Source organism: Carcharodon carcharias, chromosome 6 (genome assembly GCF_017639515.1).
Source record: "Carcharodon carcharias isolate sCarCar2 chromosome 6, sCarCar2.pri, whole genome shotgun sequence".
Taxonomy (NCBI): domain Eukaryota; kingdom Metazoa; phylum Chordata; class Chondrichthyes; order Lamniformes; family Lamnidae; genus Carcharodon; species Carcharodon carcharias.
This window is the reverse complement of record NC_054472.1, coordinates 27,427,331-27,449,262: the sequence shown is the minus strand read 5'-3', so window position 1 is coordinate 27,449,262 and position 21,932 is coordinate 27,427,331. Positions and strand designations below refer to the sequence as shown.

Genomic DNA, 21,932 nt, shown 5'->3' with positions numbered 1-21,932 from the left:
CACGAAATTACCTTTCATTCTGCATCACTCCATTGTGATTGCAAAAAAGGATTTACATTGTAATGCAGATAAATCAAAACCTCTTTTTAAATTCTGTAAATAATTTATATTTTAGAAGCCCCTTGAGTAGATAAACCTATACCAAAACAGCAGGATGTGACTTGGTTATCTTTACATTGTTATCAAGCAGATAAATAAACATGTCCTTCAATTAAGAATAGTGCTGCTTCTTGGGGCGATCATAAACAGTTTTATTTGTATTCATGAACAAAGCAAGATATGTAGTTTTTGGGCACATGAGCCTTAAGAAAAAGCATCTATCACCTTCTTCTCATATAATAGACCATAATCTGTCAATTTGGTCCACTGAGTATATTTATTCTGATGGACTGCATGAAATAACCTTGATTTATTCCATATCCAGAACTCTGTGAGTAACTGTTGTCAACATCCAAGCAGGGAAAAACACTAACTAATCACCACCTATTTTCAATCCTTGGAGGAATTGAATGAAAAATTGTAGGATTTCAGTCTAGAATGCTTCAGAACTCACCTATTCCATTCTAAATAAGGTGCCATTAATTTTCTGACAAAAGTATTAAAATTTTGTATTTGTTTTTGCTTCACAAGATGATCATTATGGCTCAGATTTTGCAGTAGGAACAACATTGAGGCTAACAGCACACTTAGGTATTAATGAATAAATTGGACAGCAACTTCTGACCCCCACACATGTACAGTTAAATGCTTCCTGATGTCAGTTGCTGTCTGAGTTGGCCTGCTCCTTTAGAAGCTTTGCTGTACCGATATCTTGCCGAGAAACCCTGCATTGAAATACATGGAACGGGTGTAGAATCTCATTCCTTAAAACCTCCTTGGAGGTTTTAAAAGATTTAATAGTTTTTTCTTTTGTTTTATGTTTCCATCTGTTCTCTTTTAATCCCATCTTTCTTCCCTCACTTTATTTTGCTTTCTGTGCATAGTTTGATATTGAATTAACTATTCTAAGTGACACTTTCTGGTTTAGATTCAGTGCGTCTCTGTAAAGATTATTTAATCTGATTACTTGGTTAAATAGACATGCCATTGCTTACCTGATTTACACAGATCCAGATGGCCTGTAGAGGGTGCAATACTGTTTTGCTTTTAATAACTGCAAGTTCCAGTGTGTGAAAAAAAACCCACAAAGTCTGGACAACTGTAATTGTAATGACTGGCTTGTGCCATTCGCTGACTGCAAAATTCGAGCCATACCTTGAAGGCATTCTTTAAGTGTGCCATGATCCATATAACAAATAGCTGCTAGCTTGTTCGTTCTTTTCTTGTAGTAAACTTATCAAGGTTACTGCTTTCTCGATAAATGTTACCAAGAGAGAGAAATATCTAGATTTATACTAAATGTGATAGTGTTTGCTTCTCTGGGCAAAAGGTATTTGAGGATATATTCATAAGATCTATGATATATATAAAAGGGGGAGCATTTCTAGAATTTTGGAGTGGTATCAAAAACATCTTCATGGGAGTGGAATTTTTCTCTGGGTTCAATCTATTGCGGAATGGAGGATGACCTGCTTAAAGAAGTTTGACCCTACAAGGCAAGATAATCTTGACTAGTTTTTGCAGTTGTTCTGCTAGCCATGAGCAGCTTTTTTAATAATATAGCCTTACTGCTTTTGTATCAGAAGAACCATTTAATTGTTCTAATTTTGTTCAATAGAGTGCGCTCTATAGCTCTTGCACACTTGATGCCGTACCTGGTAAATGAAGAAGGTGCCTCCAATAAACAGCCTGTGTTACAAGGAAATATATTGAATGGTGTGTCTGATTTGTATATATTGGATAAATCTATTGATTTGCAATTAGAAGACTCTGGCAAATCTTTTTTTAAGGTGAGAATCCGTCAATTTTGTTTCTTCTTCCAACTCTATAGGATACGTAAAGTATCTATTTGTGTCTGTGTTGACATTCTGTGTAGAATCTATTTGTTTGTATGCAGTTAAATATGTAATTAGACATTATTTTATTAGAATAATTTTAATTTCCAAAAATATAACAATATGAAGCTAAAGGTAGAAGAAAAGTGAGAGACGTTATTAATTATAGCATATACACCGATGTGAAAAGCCATTCAGCTCATTGCTTCTCCTTCACATAGGAAGACAATACAATCTTTCTCCATTATTCTTTCCAAACGCTTCTTAAATAATTTGAAAGCTCGTGATCACTGCTTGGGTTCAGTTCTAAATTTGCTTTTCTCTTGTTTGGACCTGGGATCCCTTGTCCTTCTGTCATAGTTTAACTTAAATTGTTCTGAATACTGATTTCCTACATTGTTTATTACCTAATATACACTTATAAGATCAACTCTTTATTACATTTAAAGCTGAAAAGCAAATAAGATTCCCTAGCCTTTGGGATTGGTTTCAAGGCTTCTCTCCACCACATTAATGGTAGTAAATTCCTCCCCTATGTGTTGGTTACGAGGCAGTTGATCTGACAACCATTTGCGTTGTTATGCACAACTTCCTCCAACTTGGTTTTGGCAAAGCAAATCAACATCTTGTTGAATGATGGTCCAGAGTGTTTGAATATATTAAGTAGGTACAAATGGTAAATAATAGCTAAGCTAATGGCACTTACCATTATATCTAAGTAAATGGTACAGCAATTTCAGGCAAGGAACAGATGCATGGTTCAGTATGAATATCCAGAAGATGTTCTGAGTTTCGCCACGTAGAGCATCTTTGCAAACAGCACATCTACGTTTCGCCTCTTTGTTTTTAGGAACTTGCTGTATTTGACTATTAATTGCCCATTTAAACTTGGTGTAGAAAGTTAATTCCGATCATTACAGTGCAAGTCCATTTTTTAAAATGTGTTAAGTATTAATGGCTGCCAATTAGCCTCTCTGGCACAGAAAATTAACCATAATTATGGAGTTTCATTCCTTCTATGTTTTTCATTTTTTAGGGAGAAAAATAATAAATATTTAGTATCGTTACTTTTCCTTTGTTTCTTCTCTCTCCAATCCATTCTCTCTTTTCCTGCCCTTATTTGTCTTTTTGCACCTGATTTGACTTGAATTCACCCCCTCTACTTCACCTTCTTTCTCTGTCTTCCTTGCATTTATTCCCAAATCATTAAGTCTCATTGGTTAAGTAAATGGCTTGTTCTTTCAGGTCCTAAATACCTTTGTTTCCCTCACTATGTTGTTATCAGCTTGCACTTTCAACAATATTGCAGGAAAAAGCTTCTTTGGCTGAAGGCCGCAGGGGCAAGTCAGCAGCAGATGCTGTTCAACGCTCTGCTACAGCAAATTCTGGCCAAATATGTCTAGAGCTCTTTCAGCTAACCTCTTAACTAGACTATTGATGACATTCATTTTCTTCGTGCTACATGCAATACCTTACGCCTGTCCATGTTAAATTTCATTTGCCATTATACTTCATGCTCGCGTACTTATTCGACTTGTTTCGTTATTCCTGGGGTACTGCCTCAGATTCTGCTGCCCCATTTAGATTGACATTGTCTGTGAATTTGATCAGCTTACATTGAGTTTCTAAATCCTATTTATTGATGTAAATATAAACTGTAGGTGTTCTGGTAATGATTCTAGGGACAGTCCAGTCGCCTAAAAACATATAGAATCACAGAACTACATAAAACTTTGTAGCATTGAAGCAGACTGTTTGGCCCAACTACTCTGCCAATCTTTTACCCTATCAATATCTTTTTCGATCCCTTTCCTCTCATGTACTTATCTAACTTAAATGCAACAATGTTATTTGCCTCACCCAGTGTATTTAGCAACGAGTTGCACACTCTTACCACACTCTGGGTAAAATAAAATCCACCTCCAGTTGCATAAATGAGGGCAGGAGATTGGTATGGGAAAGGGAGACCCTGGTCACCAAGCATCATTTCACCATTTTGCAGAATGTTATTTACACTCCAGAGTACTGTTTCCTGCATTCTAGATTGCAAAGAATTAAAGGTGCTTTAAATCCATATACACTGCTTCATGAATTATTTTAAAACCCACTGAATTTAAACTTTAGTATCTTTATTGTTTAGTGATACAATAATATGTTAAAGGGCTGTGCTGATAATTACTGTTATAGTATTAGATTATGAAACTGGGTAGGACCCCTCCTGTGCATGATTATTCCAACTTTTTCATGTGCAGCCCTGCATGTGCCAAATTTAAACATATGATTCAATGAATTATTCTATAAGGATAATATTCTATTGTTCTTTATGCCATAGGATGATAATGTTTGCAAAGTGTATGAAATCCTGATTTCTGAGACTGTTGACCTGGCTCTTCGGAAATCTGCAGCAGAGCAACTTGCTATTATGGCACAAGGTAAGCGCTTCTCATGCAGTGCTGTCCATAATTTTTCAAATGTGGAATGAGTGATGGCGGATCAGGCTGAATATTATGTTATATTGCACATGAGTAGCATTTTTCTTTCTACTTTAAGGATCTGTTAGCAAAGACTGCAATAATGAGCGTTGCACAACATTAAAAATTGATGGCACCTGCCCTTCCCCTCTACATGGCAGATTAATAGTTTCAGTTGTGCTGTGATAAGCAAGCATTAAATGCAAGACAACCCTTTCCACAGAAGGGAGGGGAACTGACAGCATCCCAAGCAGGTGCCTGCTAACATATCTGGCAAAATGTCACCTATGCACATGTGCAGCCATGCATGAGGCAGGACACAGTAGAAACATTTAAAGCAAGAAAGTAATAAGCATAATTTAAAAGGAGGAAGAGGAAAGGAGAAGAGATTCTATTAAGGTATGAAAACAGCAGCTGCACCAACTCTGCATCTGCTCTTTTTTTTCTTTTCTGGACCCAGACTCAGCCGTGCAGACCAAGATGATCCTGAGTTTTATTCCCAATCTGTGTTGACTTACCTGATCACAGCCCATGCAGAGTATTAAGAATTACAATTAGCCTCGGAGCACTTGAGTTAACTAAGGGAAAATTGATTCACGGTTACTGCCCCTGACTGCTATCAGTGACTAGTGATTGATGGGTGCCTGTATGAGCTTCCTTTGGGGTTAGTTTTGGGATGGTGACCCATGGTTAAATAACTTGTTAATAGCCACCGTGGAGGCTTGTGCAGGAAGAATGGCCACTCACGTACAACATAACATGGTGTCTAGAGCTGTACCCCACCGAGGAGTTAATTGCTTTCGGGAAGGAAGCAGAGAAGATTGTGTTTTTTTTAAAACAATTAGATTAATTTCTTTTTGCTACTTTTAATTTAATAGCTTGTGCCTCCTAGACACAATTGTAACAAACTGTCAGATATGGATTATCATTAAACAGCAGCAAAACAATATGCATGATAATATCAAAGAAAAGGATTGACCCTAGATGCAAAATAATAGTGGAATCGAAAGAAATAAAACAAGTAGAATCATTTTCTTATCTGGGTTGCTTAATAAAACCTGAGAAAAATGATCAAGACATCAGGAAACATACTAACGCTTGCAGAACAAACCTTCACATAAAAGTCAGACCTCTTTACAAATAAGAATATGTCTATGGAAAGCATAATGAGATAATTGGCTACAGTGTGTACTGTTTACCAGATGCACTGCAGAAATGCCCAAGTTTTTTTCCTAAATTGGCAACCACTACCACCTAGAAGGACAAGGCCTGCAGATGCGTGGGAGCACGACTACCTTCAACTTCCCCTCAAGTCACACGCCATCTTGATTTGGACACATATTATCATTGCTGCTTCATCACTGGGTCTAAAGCCTGGAACTTGCTACTTAACAGCAGCAAGGGAGTACATTCACTATGCATACAGCAGTAGTGCAAGACCACTGCTACTTTCTCGAGCAGTAAAGGATTGGCAATAAACCATGGTCTTGTGTAGCAATGCCTACATCCTAGGAATGAATAAAAAAGTTTACAGCTTTTGTAGATGTTATGTTTAAAATTAGTATTCATGAACTCATAGAATGATTCAGCACAGAAGGAAGCCTTTTGATCCATAGTGCCCTTGCCTGCTCTTTGTAGAGCTATCTAATTAGTTCCTCTCCCCTGATCTTTCCCCTTTATCCTTTAAATTATTACCTTTCCAGTATTTATCCAATTCTCTTTCGAATATTACTTTTGAATCTGCTTTCGCTATCCTTTCAGGTAACGCATTCCCAATCACAGCTTGCGGTATAAAAAAAAAATTCCTTATTTGTTTCTTATTTACAGATGCCAAAATCCATGCAGTGTTGAAAAACCAGGGGATAGTAGAAAAGATCATTTCATTTACACATGAAAGTGTGTATAAAAATGGAAAGGTATGTAAAACGCTTTACAATCATAGTTTGTGGTAATTGCCAATGTGATTGCAAAGTTGATGCTTTGTGAAAGGTTTTATATAAAGGCTTTTTAAAATGTCTTTAACTTTCTAATTTTCTGTAATTATTTTCAAGTCTGAAAAAAAACTTGAATTCTGCTTTTGGCTTGTATCCATTTTAAAAGCTTGAATTTTATTTGTTAATCTGTAACTCATCATAAAATCAAAAGTTTTTGTGTGGTGTGAGTGAGCCAGAAAACTGCATTGAGCTACCACCAGAAATGTTTTATTTATTCTTGGGATGTGAGTGTCACTTGGCATGACTGACATTTATTTCTCGTCTTTAGTTATCTTGAGTTTGACACTACTGAGTGGTTTGTTAGGCAAATAAAGAGTCAAGTATGTTGGTGTGGAACTAAAGTCACATGTAGCTCAGTCGGTTAAGAATGGCTAGTTTCCCTTAAGGACATTAGTGAACCAGTTGGATTTTCTTCAACAATCCACAGCTTTTGGGCACTTTTATTGATATCTAATTTTTAGTTCCAAATTTTTAAAACTGAATTCAAATATTGAAATTGACATGGTGGAATTTGGGTAATTAGGGATGGGCAGTAAATGCTGATCTTGCTAGTGACATCGCATGACCAAATGATATTTGAAAAAAAACAGCAATTCAACACAAGTTATCTGGATCACTTGTCCAGTAACATAACTGCACTACTGTGCCCCAGTAAATGTTAAGAAAGGATAATCCCAATTCCTTAATTTTGAAAATGTTTGAAATATCAAGCATGACTGAATTTGCTTAAATTGATAAATCGGCAAAAATATTCCCATTGTCTACAAATTAATGATAAAAGGACAAATGCTTAACAGATTCACAACATTATCAGTTTATTTTAAATATAGTAGTCTCACCGTTTGCAGGATTACATTCCCGTGAAACCAAGCAAACAGTGAAATCATGAACTATGAACATACTTTACAATGGGAGTCAATTAGATAGGTTCCAGCTGTCCTAAAATTTGACATGCATAAAAGACCAAATACAATAATAACTATATTTTTAATAATTTTAAGAGAAGTTTACTGAGGAAGTTGTTTAATAGAACGAGAACGATGTAAAATTTGTCACACTTAGAGTACACCGAGAGTAGAGGTGGACTGATCAGGAATTAAATTGCAGCAACAAGGAACAACCACATGCAAACAACAGCAGACACCGCACGTGCACTTTCTACTGCAGGAAATGTGTTAGAACACCACCCTTTAACTTAATTTAGATGTTTTTTCTTCTCTTTGGCATTTTCTAAAGTTGGCTTTTTATTATTAAAACCGCTGATAAGCGAACATTTAGGCTGAGATGGGCGATCTGGTATACAAAAACTTGTGCGCGGTTAAGCAAATTCATGAAACAAGGCAGTCATGAATGGCGAGGCTTTACTGTACAAAGGAATGTTGTACAAACATGCTGAGTGCTTTTTCTACTAAAATTGCTAGCAATTATTCCAAGTTTCATACTTCAGAGGATTTCCATCAATCTCTCCTGCAATAATGCAATGCCAAATAGTAGTGTGAGCCTACAATATATCAAGTATTCAAGGTAGTGTTTTCAGTTGGATCAAATAAATCAGAAGATGTCTTAGTTCTTCGTTCCACAAGTTGGAAAGTTGGGCACATTCTGTCTAATTCAGTTACCTCTCATTATTTTGTCCATTTTTAAAATGAATTTTTGATGGTGCTCATATTTTGTCATTCGATATAAGTTGTTACTGTATTTCTTACTCTGTTCTGGTATTCTGTTAACATTAGGTACCTCAACGTTCTATTTAGGGATGCGAGATTGACTCCAATAATCTGTTTCAGCTGTCAGTGGCTAGAATGTTGTGCACAGAAACAAATGCTGGCAAACTATTGAGTATTTTAAGAGCACTTGAAATAACTGATTTTTTGCTGTTTGTCTTCACTTAAAACCATGTTGATCTTTTTATATCATTTGTATTGAGTGGAATAAAAGCTCATTTGCATGGGTTAAATGATGCAAGCCTGGTGATTAAGCTTCTGAGTCAATTCAGTAGTTGAGTTCTGATTAGATGCCTTAATCTGTTGGCAGAGTTTCTTGTCTACTTGTGATGAGTGATGCATGGAAAATGGTAAATTAATGGCATTTCTTCTAAAACTAGTTGAAAATAACTGCTCAGGATTCCTTCTGCATTGTTCTTTACATTTACTAGAGCTATAAACTAAGTCACTTAACTGATGGTTAAAATGTGAATATATATTCTCAATGAACAATGTTTGTATATATTTTTTTGTTGACTAGAGTATGCAGTGCTTGGTGTTACCATGTCTTGCTGTTTTAAGAAAGCTGGTTTACTTGGATCCAACCCTGCGCCACAGCCTAGCTCAGCAGTCCTCTTTCCTGCTTTCCCTCTTCAGAGGTGAGATTCCTGAACTTAGATATTACAATACATTATATTCTTCAACTGAAATTTTCTGTTGGTGAGCACTCAACCTAAATCACTAAAGGTGAGAGAGTTTAGGTAATTTTTTAGCTCAGCCTATTCTCTTCAGCTTCGCATCTGGTTTAAGATTTGTTCTTATGTGCTATACCATTTCTCATTGCTTTCCATACTAAGTTGAGGACTACTGTGCTCTCTTGTACTATGTTGTCATCTTGCTATTTCTCTTCTTTGTCCCTGCTTTTTTCCTTCTGTCTCTTATTTCTCCTTATCTTCACTTCTCCCTCTGTCCTATTCCACTTTTTTTTTCTATCCTTTCTGTGGGAACTGGTGAGAAGAGGAGCCAGGGAAGGCTGCAACTAAGTCACATTTTCTGCAGGCAGCTGCAAGGAAAATGAAACCTGTATCCCTCAGTGACTTCCTTCCTTCCTCACCCTTATTGCTTGTTCTTTCCCTACTCTTTTGATTTCCCACTATACCTTCTCATTCCCATGGTTATCGCCACTCTCACTTTATTGCCATCTCTACCTTTTGCCCTCCAAACTACTCACTCAACCCTTGTATCCTCTCCCTCAGTCTGTTGCAAAAAAAGTCATTTGATTCTTCACACTTCATCCACTGTCCTCGCTCTCAAAGAGGAGCAATAGTGTATTTACAGCATTACAAGTTCCCATGGCGAGTTTCTATTATGTGTGGACATAGGAATTTATAATGGAAGATTTTGTAAGGAAGTGTTTGTTTGTCTGATGGATATATCATCTCCCATGGCGCTGCTTATATGTCTTTTGGGATTGGAAGCAGATTGTGTTCAATTGTTAAGGCAGACCTGTGTAAAACATGGCCCGGCTCTGTAAGACATTGCTCAGATACTCCTTGTTGGGGCGTTTCACATCCGGAGGTGGTTTGTTGAGTGAACTTTTGTAGGCTGGCAGGTTATTGGTAATTCCTTGCTCTTGTGCTTGGGGAAGAGTCTTTAAATATTTGGGGAAGAAACAGAGGATGACTTGCTTTTTTAAATATAATTTTGACACTTTGAACTATGATGGGCTTGCACACTCAATGCCAGATTTATGAAATGTGCCTTTTTAAGTTTCATTGAAAATCATCATCCTAAGCCTGTAATGAATTTAAGACTAATCTGAAAGTGGATCCAGAGCTGCCTGCCCTTTGAGGAAGGAAGGGGGAAGAAGCACATTACTCATGCACAATCATTCAGCAGAGGGTCCTGAATGAAAGAAATACTAGAAAATTTCTGACCTAATAGCTTAAGCACTGGAAATAGTAAACTTTCATACATTTTTGTTTCATTTTATTTACTGTCAGTACAGATTTTATTATATCTGAATGTGTTTTTGTTAGATGCCTTTTTATTAATGAAAATAGAAAGTACTGTAATTAGTTATATCCCAGATTTTATAAATAGGTTCCGAATCATAGGTACCTTCAGAAAGAAAAGTGTGATACTTTTCTTGAACATGTAGTACCTCAAGTTCGGGCAGTGGTCAGGGTCTGCAGGGTATGATTGCAAGTGAGGCAGGTAGAGGGATCCTGTGTTCAGGAACAGAGGATCCTCAGTTCTTGACCTTATCCAACAGGTACGAGGTACTCGCTCCCTTTATGGATAAGGAACGGGGCTGTAGGGAGGATGAGCCAGCTGACCGTGGCACAGGAGGACATTCAAGAGGGGTGAGCAAAAAGACAAGTGGTAGTTGTAGGGGATTCTATAATTAGGGGAATTGATAGCATCCTTTGTAAGCAGGATCGAGAGTCCCGCTTGGTATGTTGCCTGCCCGGTGCCAGGGTGAGGGACATCTCTGACCGGTTTGAAAGGATATTGGAGAGGGAGGGGGAGGATCCAGTTGTTGTAGTCCACATCGGGACAAATAACATAGGTAAGACTAGGAAAGTGGACCTGCTTGGGGATTATAGGAACTAGGAACTAAATTAAAGAACAGGTCCCCAAGGATTATAATCTCCGGATTACTACCCGAGCTGCATGCAATTGTTATAGGGACACGAGAATAAGGGAATTAAGCACGTGGCTAAAGGAATGGTGCGGGAAAGAGGGGTTCCATTTCGTGGGGCTATGGCATCAGTATTGGAACAGGAGGGATCTGTACCGTTGGGATGGTCTCCACCTGAACAGATCTGGGACCAATGCTCTAGAGAAAAGGGTAAACAGGGTGGTCAACAGGACTTTAAACTAGAAAGTGGGGGGAGGGAATGGTAAAACTCCAAGAAGTATGACTAATGGAAAACAAAGCAGCAGGTTAGCGTGTGGGGTGGGGGGTGGATTCAACTTCTTGGAAAATTATGAAAAAACTGAAAAGAAAGGAGAGCCCAGGAGAGGCTATTAAAGTCCGCAGAACACAAAATAGGACAGAGTGTTTGGAAAGGGCTAGGAATCTAACTTCAAGCACATCAGAAAAAGGAACGACAATGAGCAAGGGTACGGGAAATACAGGACTGAAGGTGTTGTTTCTGAATGTACGCAGTATACGAAATAAGGTAAATGAGCTTGTGGCGCAGATTGAAATTGGCAGGTACGATGTGGTGGGCATCATGGAGACATGGCTGCAAGAGGATCAGGACTAGGAGCTAAATATCCAAGGCTATACATCCTATCAAAAAGATAGGCAGGTTGGCAGAGGGGGTGGGTTTGCTTTGTTAGTAAGAAATGAAATTAAGTCAATAGCAAGAAATGACGAAGGGTCAGATGTTGTAGAATTTGTGTCGGTAGAGTTGGGGAACCGCAAAGGTAAAAAAACCATAATGGGAGTTATGTACAGGCCTCCGAACAGTAATCAGGATGTGGGGCACAAGATACATAAGCAGATAGAAAAGGCGTGTAAGAAAGACAAGGTTACAGTGATCATGGGGGATTTCAATATGCAGGTAGACTGGGAAAATCAGGTTGGTAGTGGATCCCAAGAAAAGGAATTTGTAGAATGTCTGCGAGATGGCTTTTTGGAGCCCACTAGGGAACAGGCAATTCTAGATTTAGTGATATGTAATGTGGTAGATTTGATAAGGGAGCTTAAGGTGAAGGAATCCTTAGGAGGAAGTGACACTAATCCAACTAGCAACTATACTTCAGATTGAAAAAAATTGTCTTAGCGCTCCTAAACTTGACTGAATTCTGTTAGTTAACTTTTACCTTGGTTTCTTGTTTCATATAACATGATTTGCATTAGATTGTAAAATTATAATTGTGACATCACACACATCAAAATGCTTCATTAAGCCAGCAGAATGCATGATAGAATTTACCCTGCAATTTGAGAGGAAAAAGCTGGAATCAGATGTAACAGTATTACAGTTGAATAAAGGCAAGGAGGAGCTGGCCATAATTGACTGGGAGATGAGCCTAGCAGGAAAGACTGTGGAACAACAATGGCAGGAGTTTCTGGGAGTAATTTGGGAGACACAGCAAAAATTCATCCCTAGGAAGAAGAAACATACTAAAGGGAGGACGAGACAACCATGGCTGACAAGGGAAGTCAGGGACAGCATAAAAGCTAAAGAGAAAGCATACAATGTGGCAAAGAGCAGTGGGAAACCAGGGGATCTGGAAGCTTACAAAGACCAACTGAGGACAACTAAATAAGAAATAAAGAGGGAGAAGATTAAATATGAGGGTAAACTAGCCAGTAATATAAAAGAAGATTGCAAGAGTTTTTTAGATATATAAAGGGTAAGAGAGAGGCAAAAGTGGGAAAACTGAAAGGTCTGAAGGTGGATAAATCACCAGATGGATTACACCCCAGAGTTCTGAAGGAGATAGCTGAAGAGATAGTGGAGGCATTAGTGGTGATCTTTCAAGAATCACTTGAGTCAGAGAGGGTCCCAGAGGACTGGAAAATTGCTAATGTAATGTTTAAGAAGGGAGTGAGGCAAAAGACAGGAAATTACAGGCCGATTAGCCTGACCTCGGTCGTTGGTAAGATTTTAGAATCCATTATTAAGGATGAGATTTCAGAATACTTGGAAGTGCATGGTAAAATAGGGCAAAGTCAGCATGGTTTCATCAAGGGGAGGTCATGTCTGACAAATCTGTTAGAATTCTTTGAGGAGATAATGAGTAGGTTAGACAAAGGAGAGCCAATGGATGTTATCTAGTTGGACTTCCAGAAGGCCTTTGACAAGGTGCCGCACAGGAGGCTGCTCAGTAAGATAAGAGCCCATGGTGTTAGAGGCAAGGTACTAGCATGGATAGAAGATTGGCTGTCTGGCAGGAGGCAGAGAGTGGGCATAAGGGGGTCCTTCTCAGGATGGTGGCCGGTGACTAGTGGAGTTCCACAGGGGTCAGTGTTGGGACCACAACTTTTCACTTTATACATTAATGATCTACATGAAGGAACTGAGGGCATCCTGGCTAAGTTTGCAGATGATACAAAGATAGGTGGAGGGAAAGGTAGTATTGAGGAGGCGGGGAGGCTGCAGAAGCATTTGGACAGGTTAGGAGAATGGACGAAGAAGTGGCAGATGGAATACAACGTGGGGCAGTGTGAGGTCATGCACTGTGGTAAGAAGAATAGAGGCATAGACTATTTTCTAAATGGGCAGAGAATTCAGAAATCTGGAGTGCAAAGGACTTGGGAGTCCTAGTCCAGGATTCTCTTAAGGTTAACTTGCAGGTTGAGTCAGTAGCTAGGAAGGCAAATGAAATGTTGGCATTTATTTCGAGAGGACTAGAATATAAAGGCAGGGATGTGCTGCTGAGGCTTTATAAGGCTCCAGTCAGACCTCTTTTAGAATATTGTGAGCAATTTTGGGCCCCGTATCTCAGGAAGGATGTTCTGGCCCTAGAGAGGGTCCAGAGGAGATTCATGAGAACGATCCCAGGAATGAAAAGCTTAACATATGAGGAATGTTTGAGGACTCTGGGTCTATACTCGATGGAGTTTAGAAGGATGAGGGGGGATCTGATTGAAACTTACAGAATACTGATAGAGTGGACGTGGGGAAGATGTTTCCATTAGTAGGAGAGACTAGGACCCGAGTAAGACAGCCTCAGAGTAAAGGGAAGACCTTTTAAAACAGAGATGAGGAGAAACTTCTTTAGCCAGAGAGTGGTGAATCTATGGGATTCATTGCCTCAGAGGGCTGTGGAGGCCAGGTCATTTAGTGTACTTAAGACCGAGATAGATAGATTCTTGACTGGTGAGGGGATCAATGGTTACGGGGAGAATGGGGTTGAGAAACTTATCAGCCATGATTGAATGGCGGAATAGACTCGATGGGCTGAATGGCCTAATTTCTGCTCCTATGTCTTATGGTCTTATGGTGTAAGTAGTCATATGAGCACACCTTTTGTGACAATAATCCAACTAGCAATTATACTTCAGATTGAAAAAAGTTGTCTTAAAATTGACTGAATTCAGTTTGTTAACTTTTACCTTGGTTTCTTGGTTCCTATAACATGATTTGCATTAGATTGTAAAATTATAATTATGACATCACACACATCAAAATGCTTCATTAGGCCAGCAGAATGCATGTGAGAAATACCAGCAGTTAAGTTGAATTGGGACGATTACTATTTCAAAAGATAACCTTGCACCTTGTTTCATGTATGATGTTATTCCAGAAACTTGTAAATTATTTTTCTTGTCCATTCAGTATCCCTGGTTTTACAGAAAGACAAAGGCACTCTTGCTGAGGTAGCAGCTTTACTAACTCTACTGCTGTTTGATGAAGTAGCCAGGATAGATTCTTGGTAAGACAAAACAAGTTGTCAATTTCAATACTGAACCAGTAAAATTTCATAAAAGCAAAATACTGCTGATGCTGGAAATCTGAAACAAAAAAAATTAGCTGGAAAAACTCAGCAGGCCTGACAGCATCTGCAGAGAGGAATACAGTTAACGTTTCGAGTCCATATGACTCTTCATCAGAACAGTTCTGATGAAGAGTCATACGGACTCGAAACTTTAACTGTATTCCTCTTCGCAGATGCTGTCAGGCCTGCTGAGTTTTCCCAGCTATTTTTGTTTCTGTTTCAGTAAAATGTCATGTTTTGAACAATATAATATACACTCGTAATTTAAAGTGCTAATTTTAAAATGATTTTCTTAGTGTCGTACTTAAGAGAAAGACAAAGATGTTTAATATTTGAACTAATATTTATAAATTATCGGGTATTATTGTGTAAACCAGTGTATATTTGCTATCAATTTCAATTTAAACGACTGGGTTTGGTAAATGTCATGTCTAACTTTTTGCTTTATTTTAGTACTCTGGAGAGATTTTAATTAGTCTTTGACATTTTTTTGGCTCATTCAAATATTCATGGGTCAAATCTCCCTGGGCTATATTCTTAGACAGCTGAAAATGACAAATCACACAAGATGAAAATCCCCTTTGTTGTGCTGTAAGAAAATCAGTTAACATTTTATACTTTTTTGTTGTAAATTTTCATTCTTTTTGAAACTGACTATTAAAAGTAAAGCAAAACCTCCCTCACTCTTATTGGAACTTTTTTAAAAAAATTACTTACTGAAGGGTTGTGCAAATTAATAACATCTCTCATCTGCTATAAAGCAAGTATATGTGATACGGGTGGTAACTTCTGTATGAACTGAATTAGAGCTTTAATATAAAGGGTACATTCTGCTGTTGAAAATGACCATGTTTGTAGTCCAGTGCTCAGTTGGGAGTTAGTTTAAAAAAAATAATGATCTTGCATTGTACTGTGTTGATGTGTTTTATTCATTGATTACTTTACCCATAATACTGTCCTTGTAACAGGTCTGATAGCATCACAGCTCCCCCTCCATTCAGCTTACCTGTTATTGTAACTCAAAGGTAATCCTTTACACTTTCTTCTGCCGTCATCATGTTTTAGTATCATCTTTTTACCTATATAAAACATCATAGCACTGTGCACATATTTTCATCCATCTTGACCTGATGTGACACATAGTTGATTTGCAAACATTTTATTTAGAAAAATGCAATATATTAGAAACAACTGCGATAAGTTATGAAAATCTGTTAATTTGATATGGTTCAATTTTTGTGTTGAAAATGGCTTTACGAAAGTCCTCTTTCAATCAATTTTCTTGACTCTAAAATGTAGCTTGCAACATAATAAAGAGCATTTATGAAAAATTGAATTATAGTAATGTCAATCAAACCTGTCTATAAACTCTAAGATAAAAGCGAAATATTGCAGATGATGGAAATCTGAAACAAAAACAGAAAATGCTGGTAAAACTCAGCAGGCCTAACAGAATCTGTGGCGGGAGAAACAGAGTTAACATTTCGAGTCCGTCTGGCTCATAAGGACACGAAACATTAACTCTGTGTCTGTCTCTCTCTCTCTCTTTCTCTCCCTGCACAGATGCTGTTAGGCCTGATGAGCTCTTCCAGCATTTTCTGTTTTTGCTGCTGCTGTTGTCTATAAACTCAGCTGGCTGAGAAGAGGGCCCAGAGAAAACAGAGACCAGTGAATCTTGCATGTTATCAGCCAACTGTTATTCTCTGCAGCAAATGCAGCAGAGTCTGTCATTTCCAGAGTGGGGCTCCTGAGCCACACCAGGCGACACTTAACACTGAGTCGACGACCAGGGCGCAAACCATCATCTTATGAGACGGAAAGCTGTCACCACTGGATCAAACTTGTCTATAAACGTATATTTTTTAAAAAAGACACAAAATACTGCAGATGCTGAAAATCTGAAATAAAACAAAGAATTCTGGAAATGTTCAGCAGGTCAGATGGCCTCTGTGGAGAAAGAAACAAACCTAATGTTTTGGGTCAATTTACCTTTCGTCAGCACTGGAAAAAATTGGGGATGTCACAGGTTTTCAGCAGGTACAGAGGCACGGAAAGGGGACTGGGAGGAAAGAACAAAAGGGTTGATGGTGCAGGACAAGGAAAGGAACAAAAGATGGTCCAGAAGATGTGTAAACGGACATAGCAGAATCCTCTCCTACAGTTACCACCAAAGAAAATGGGGGAAGAGATTGTCAACTGAAATTGTTGAACTTTTAATTAGGCACTTTACAAACTCAAAAAAAAATAAGATGCCATTCCTTGAGCTTATATCTGAACTTCATTGAACAGCACAGGAAGCCAAGGTCAGAGTGGAAGTGAGCGGAGAATCAAAATGACAGGTGGCTGGAAGCCCAGGATCATGCTTGTGGACTGGACGAAGCATGATCCTGAGACATGCACCATCTATAAACTTGTCTTGTGTATCTTTGAGGAATTCATTGAGCGTTATACTTGGAACCTTCAGCTTCTCTCAATTGTCTTGGATTACAATTCATATTCTTCTGTCAGTTGGAGGAAATTACTAACTACTGTACACCCTTGAAATTCTAGTACATTGTGAAGAATTTCCCAATTTTTATATCACTGCCTTTGGATATCATTACAACAAGAATTTGTACTTAGATAACACCTTTAATTTATTAAAATGTCCCAAGTGTTTCACAGAGGCATTGTAAAGCAAAATATGACAGTAAACCATATAAAGTGCTATTAAGGCAGATGACAAAGCTTGGTCAAAGAGGCAGGTTTTATAGGGGCGTCTTAAAGGAGACAGGTGAGGTAGAGATGCACAGAAGTTAAGGGAGGGAATTCCAGAGCTTCAGGCCTATGCAGCTGAAGGCATCACCAGCAATAGTGAAGCACATAAAACTAGGGATGTGAAGGAGGCTGGAATTAGAGGAGCACAGTTTTCTCAAGTGGGTTGTAAGGGCTGGAAGAGATTGCATAGGTAAGGAGAGAGCAAGTCCATGAAGGAATTTGAAAACAAAGGATGAGGTAATGTTTAACCAAGAGCCAGAATAGGTTAGTGAGCAAAGGAGTGATAGCTGAACAGCATTTGGTTGAGTTAGGTCACAGGCAGCAGAGCTTTGGATGACCTCAAATTTACAGTTGGTAGAATGTAGAGGGTGCTTGTTAGGAGTGCATTAGAATAATCAAATCTAGAGGTAACAAAGGTATGGATGAGAGTTTCAACAGCAAAAGAGCTGAGACAGACAGAGATGGACTATGTTGCAGAAGTGGAAACAGGAGGGCTCCGTGACACCACGGTATGTGGTTGAAAGCTCATCTCAGTCAAATATGACACCAAGTTTGCAAACAGCCTCATACAGTTGCCAGTGAAAAGGAGTGGAATTGGTGATGAGAGAGAGAAGTTTGTAGCAGGGACTGAAGACAATGGCCTCACCCTTCCCAACATTTAATTGGAGGAAATTTCTGCTCATCTAGTACTGGATATATATTATAAAATATTTCATTGGAGTTAAACACATCTCATAGGCTTCATTTCCCAGCACCAAAATGGAAACAGGGTAAAGTGCATTTGATCAAGTATTCTTGACACACGGACAAATATATATACTAGAGATTGTTTTCATATGCAGCCTATGCTTACATAAAACAGTAATATATTTTTGTCTTTTAAGAACTTCATTAATGCTTTTGTAAAACATATATCATTACACCAATCTCGTTCTCCTTGATTTGCTCTGTCCAGTATTGGCATGCAAGTTTAAAAGTTGTAAATACCTGGATCTAACCGTGAAATAAACTTATGGTTTATTAGTTTAATATTTGAAAAGAAATCTGTGCTGTTAACCTTTCCAGTGCCACCAACATAATGACTCATTTTGGCAGTTAGGTACTGTTGGCATGATGACTTTAGTGTTTGGTGACCAGATGCCTGATTGGAAATGTATCAGGTGTTTATTCTGTCAGATCCAACAATGCAGCCAGGTTACAATTCACTGTTCACTCTTCTAACTTAACTGGAAAAGCTATGTTGGGTGTTAATTGCTGTAGATGTTTTCTAACAACTGTGTTTGTTATGGCATGTTCTTCATGGTTTCACTTGTTTTAATTTGATAAGGTACAACTTGATGGTCAAAGTGGCAGTTCATCATGCTGTGAGTCCCTACTGTATTGTGGTTCCATCATCTTCAGACCCTATGACCTTAAAACCTATGTCAGACATGTTGAAAGTAGCCTGGAATCTTGCATGGTATCATGGGATTGATCAGATTCTAGATCAGAATGGATATCCAGGAATTGATACATCACCAGAGTAAGTATAGAAGTAATCTGCAGATGTTTACATACAAAATTAACAGCTTTTGAAGCATGGGTGGCTGGGCAGATGTTAACTCTATGCCAGAGGGCAGAGGAAATTGTACTGGACACTAACTTTGATTGCCTTAGATATTGTAGCTGGAGCAAATCTTAACTGCAGTAACTGGTGTCAGATAGGTACAAGACTCACTTCTGGAAAAAAGCACAATTCCAAGACTTCAGAAAGACAACATATTTTTCTCTGAAGAGTTTTATGCACAGGTCTAATGATGACATTTATTTGGAAAATGAAGTTACCATCAACCTTCACATGCTTTAGTTTGTTGCAAAACTATTATTGTTACATTGACTGTAATTCTTATATTACAGTGGACCCCACTACAATGCAAGCATTTGCTCCAGCAATGTATAAGACAAAGTTAATCTCATACAATTTCCTCTGCCCTTTGGCATGGAATTAACATCTGCCCAGCCACCCGTGCTCCAAAAAAGGTGTCACTTTTTAATCCACTCCAATTCTTTGCTGTTGGCTTCTTTGAAAGCAGTGACTTGTTCTGGGGTCTATTTGTTACTTAACTTTTATCTACATGACTATGCTTTGTATGTAAACATGGACAGCTCACTGATAATCTGCCCAACTAATGAGCCAAATGTATTTGTTTTCTTTTCTACAAGTATTGTCTTCCAACAGGTATTTCTGAATAGCTATAAGTTTGGGGAACCCTTGACTGTTTTGGCTGTTGATAAATACATCATTGAACCAGGACCAGGATTGACTGACTCCATAGAGACCAGTAACTTGAAACTCTGACATTGATGGTCTGCATTGTTTAGTGTACTTACCCACCAAGTTCAAATCGTTACTTTTTGACCGTTCCTGAGTTGTCATTACAATGCCTTGTACAAAAACACATGCTACTTCTCAAACCAGTATACCTGAATAATGTACAGTAATCTGCATAAATTTTGTCAAACCAGCAGCCCAGCAAGGATTAGAGTTTCAAAATAATAATTCCAATCCAAAATGCCCTAAATAAATCACGCTGTGCCATCCAATAGCCTTAAACTGCTATTATGGTTTAATTGTTTCCACCTAAAATTATTTGATTATTTGCTTTCCAAATAGAGTTCAAGTGTTCTGTGCATGATCTCCCTGTGCATTAAATATTGATGCTAGAAATTATGATTGAATACATACTGACTTCTTGACACATTGATTTGTTGGTCTATATATTTTTTTCTTTTATAGATTTTTAGAGAACCTGAAGTTGTTGCCTGTTGATGTTGTTGTGCTCCAAGCAACCCATGTTACTAGTGGTCTGCGGGAATGTCTCACTTCCATCACCCAGGCAGTCTCTCACGGTGTTGTCAGTTCTACTCTTCCCAGAATGAGATTGTATTTATTGAATGACAAACTAGCTTTGAAACGAGGAACCGATAGCAGTATAACTATATTACAACACCTTGAATGGCAAACAGCACTGGGCAGGTATGTGCAATTACTGAAAACTGCAACACAAAAGTTAGTAGCTACCCAACAAAAGAGCCCCAATCTGTTCGCTACTTAGTAGCTAGTTATTTTCAAATTATGTTTACTATATCTAAGACGTTTAACAGTTATATGTACATACCTTCATTGTTTATTCCAGTCTTTTAACAAGATTCTTATCTATCATTTTTAATCTCTCCAAGTGGTTCATTTTCAAGATATCTTTATAAATACAGTCAAAGTTACTGCTTGAGTTTTCTGCAAAGTGCACTTAACTGCTAATAAAAGGGGCTGCGCCTAAATGATTTTCTGTCATTGGACCAGTGCTAGACAATGTTCCTGGGAAAACCTTACAATTTGTTTTTAATAATAAATTTGAACCTTTAAGAATCACTGAAGCACACTTTTTTGGGGGGGCTTTGTTTATTTCAAATTTTCTGAAACACTGGCATTAGTGAACAGAATGCATACCAACCAATTTTAGTTTTGTTTCCTCAAGCCCCATTCTATTTTTTTGTTGCAAGATAGGTACCATCAACTATTGAGTCTTGTAAATTTTAATGTAGTTCTAATAAGGTACTTGAAGAACTTTAGCTTACACTATGTAACTCCTTTTACATAACAAATGTTGTAGGACGACGCTTGTAGTAAGAAGAAGAAACATTGCGTGTTATCAAAAATGCTGCTGAAGTAAAGTATTTCGACATTGCTTTTGAAGGTAAAGAAAGAGTTGGCAAAATGATAAAGCTTTAGGAAGTTGGAGAATGTAAAAGTCTGGTGACCATAGGACCTACCAGTACAGGTGGAACGAAGAGAAGCGAAATTATAGTCAACCAAAGATAGAAGAACAATGTTGAGTGCTGAGATATGGGGCTGGGATCATAGAAAAGAATGAGAACATGGAAAATTTTAAAGGAAATCAGGAATTTAAAGTGTAATGGGACATGGGGAACCAGTGAAGGTTAGCAAGGACAGAATACAGCAATTAGAGTGGGTTAGAATGCAACAAGTAGAGTTCTGGATGACTTGGCATTTAAGTAGGTTGGTGCTCAAGCAGCTGCTGTGGAGCTTCTAGAAATATTGAGCTTTAAAACCATAGAAAAGTTACAGCACAGAAGAAGGCCATTCAGTCCATCTTGTCCATGCCAGCCCGAGGACACCCAGGTGCCCTTTCTAATCCCACCTTCCTGCACCCGGCCCATAGCCCTGCAGCTTACAGCACATAAGGTGCAGATCCAGGTACTTTTTAAAAGAACTTAGAATTTCTGCCTTTACCACCAACTTGAGTAGCGAATTCTAGACACCCACTCCCTCTGCGTAAAAAAAGTTCTTCCTCATGTCCCCACTACACCTTCTGCCACTTATCTTGAATCTATGTCCCTGGGTTCTAGAATTCTCCACCAAGGGAAACAATCTCATCCTGTCCACTCTATCTATTCCCCTCATAATTTTGTACACCTCAATCAAGTCACCTCTCAGCCTTCTTTGTTCTAAGGAAAATAACCCCAACCTATCCAATCTCTCCTCGTAGCTACACTTTTCTAACCCTGGCAACATTCTTGTAAACCTCCTCTGCACTCTCTCCAGAGCTATTA

General features: G+C 38.3%; 1 protein-coding gene across 2 annotated transcripts in view; it reads left to right on the top strand.

The window, feature by feature from the left end:
* Window positions 1–21,932, top strand: part of rttn (rotatin) — a 218,535-nt gene that overhangs the window by 98,063 nt on the left and 98,540 nt on the right. For both annotated transcript variants that reach the window (XM_041190273.1, XM_041190274.1), the window contains 8 exons: window positions 1,718–1,889; window positions 4,267–4,366; window positions 6,233–6,321; window positions 8,644–8,761; window positions 14,405–14,501; window positions 15,533–15,589; window positions 18,649–18,843; window positions 20,098–20,337. In XM_041190273.1, the coding sequence (XP_041046207.1) occupies window positions 1,718–1,889; window positions 4,267–4,366; window positions 6,233–6,321; window positions 8,644–8,761; window positions 14,405–14,501; window positions 15,533–15,589; window positions 18,649–18,843; window positions 20,098–20,337 (1,068 nt within the window). The remainder of the gene's footprint in view (window positions 1–1,717; window positions 1,890–4,266; window positions 4,367–6,232; window positions 6,322–8,643; window positions 8,762–14,404; window positions 14,502–15,532; window positions 15,590–18,648; window positions 18,844–20,097; window positions 20,338–21,932) is intronic.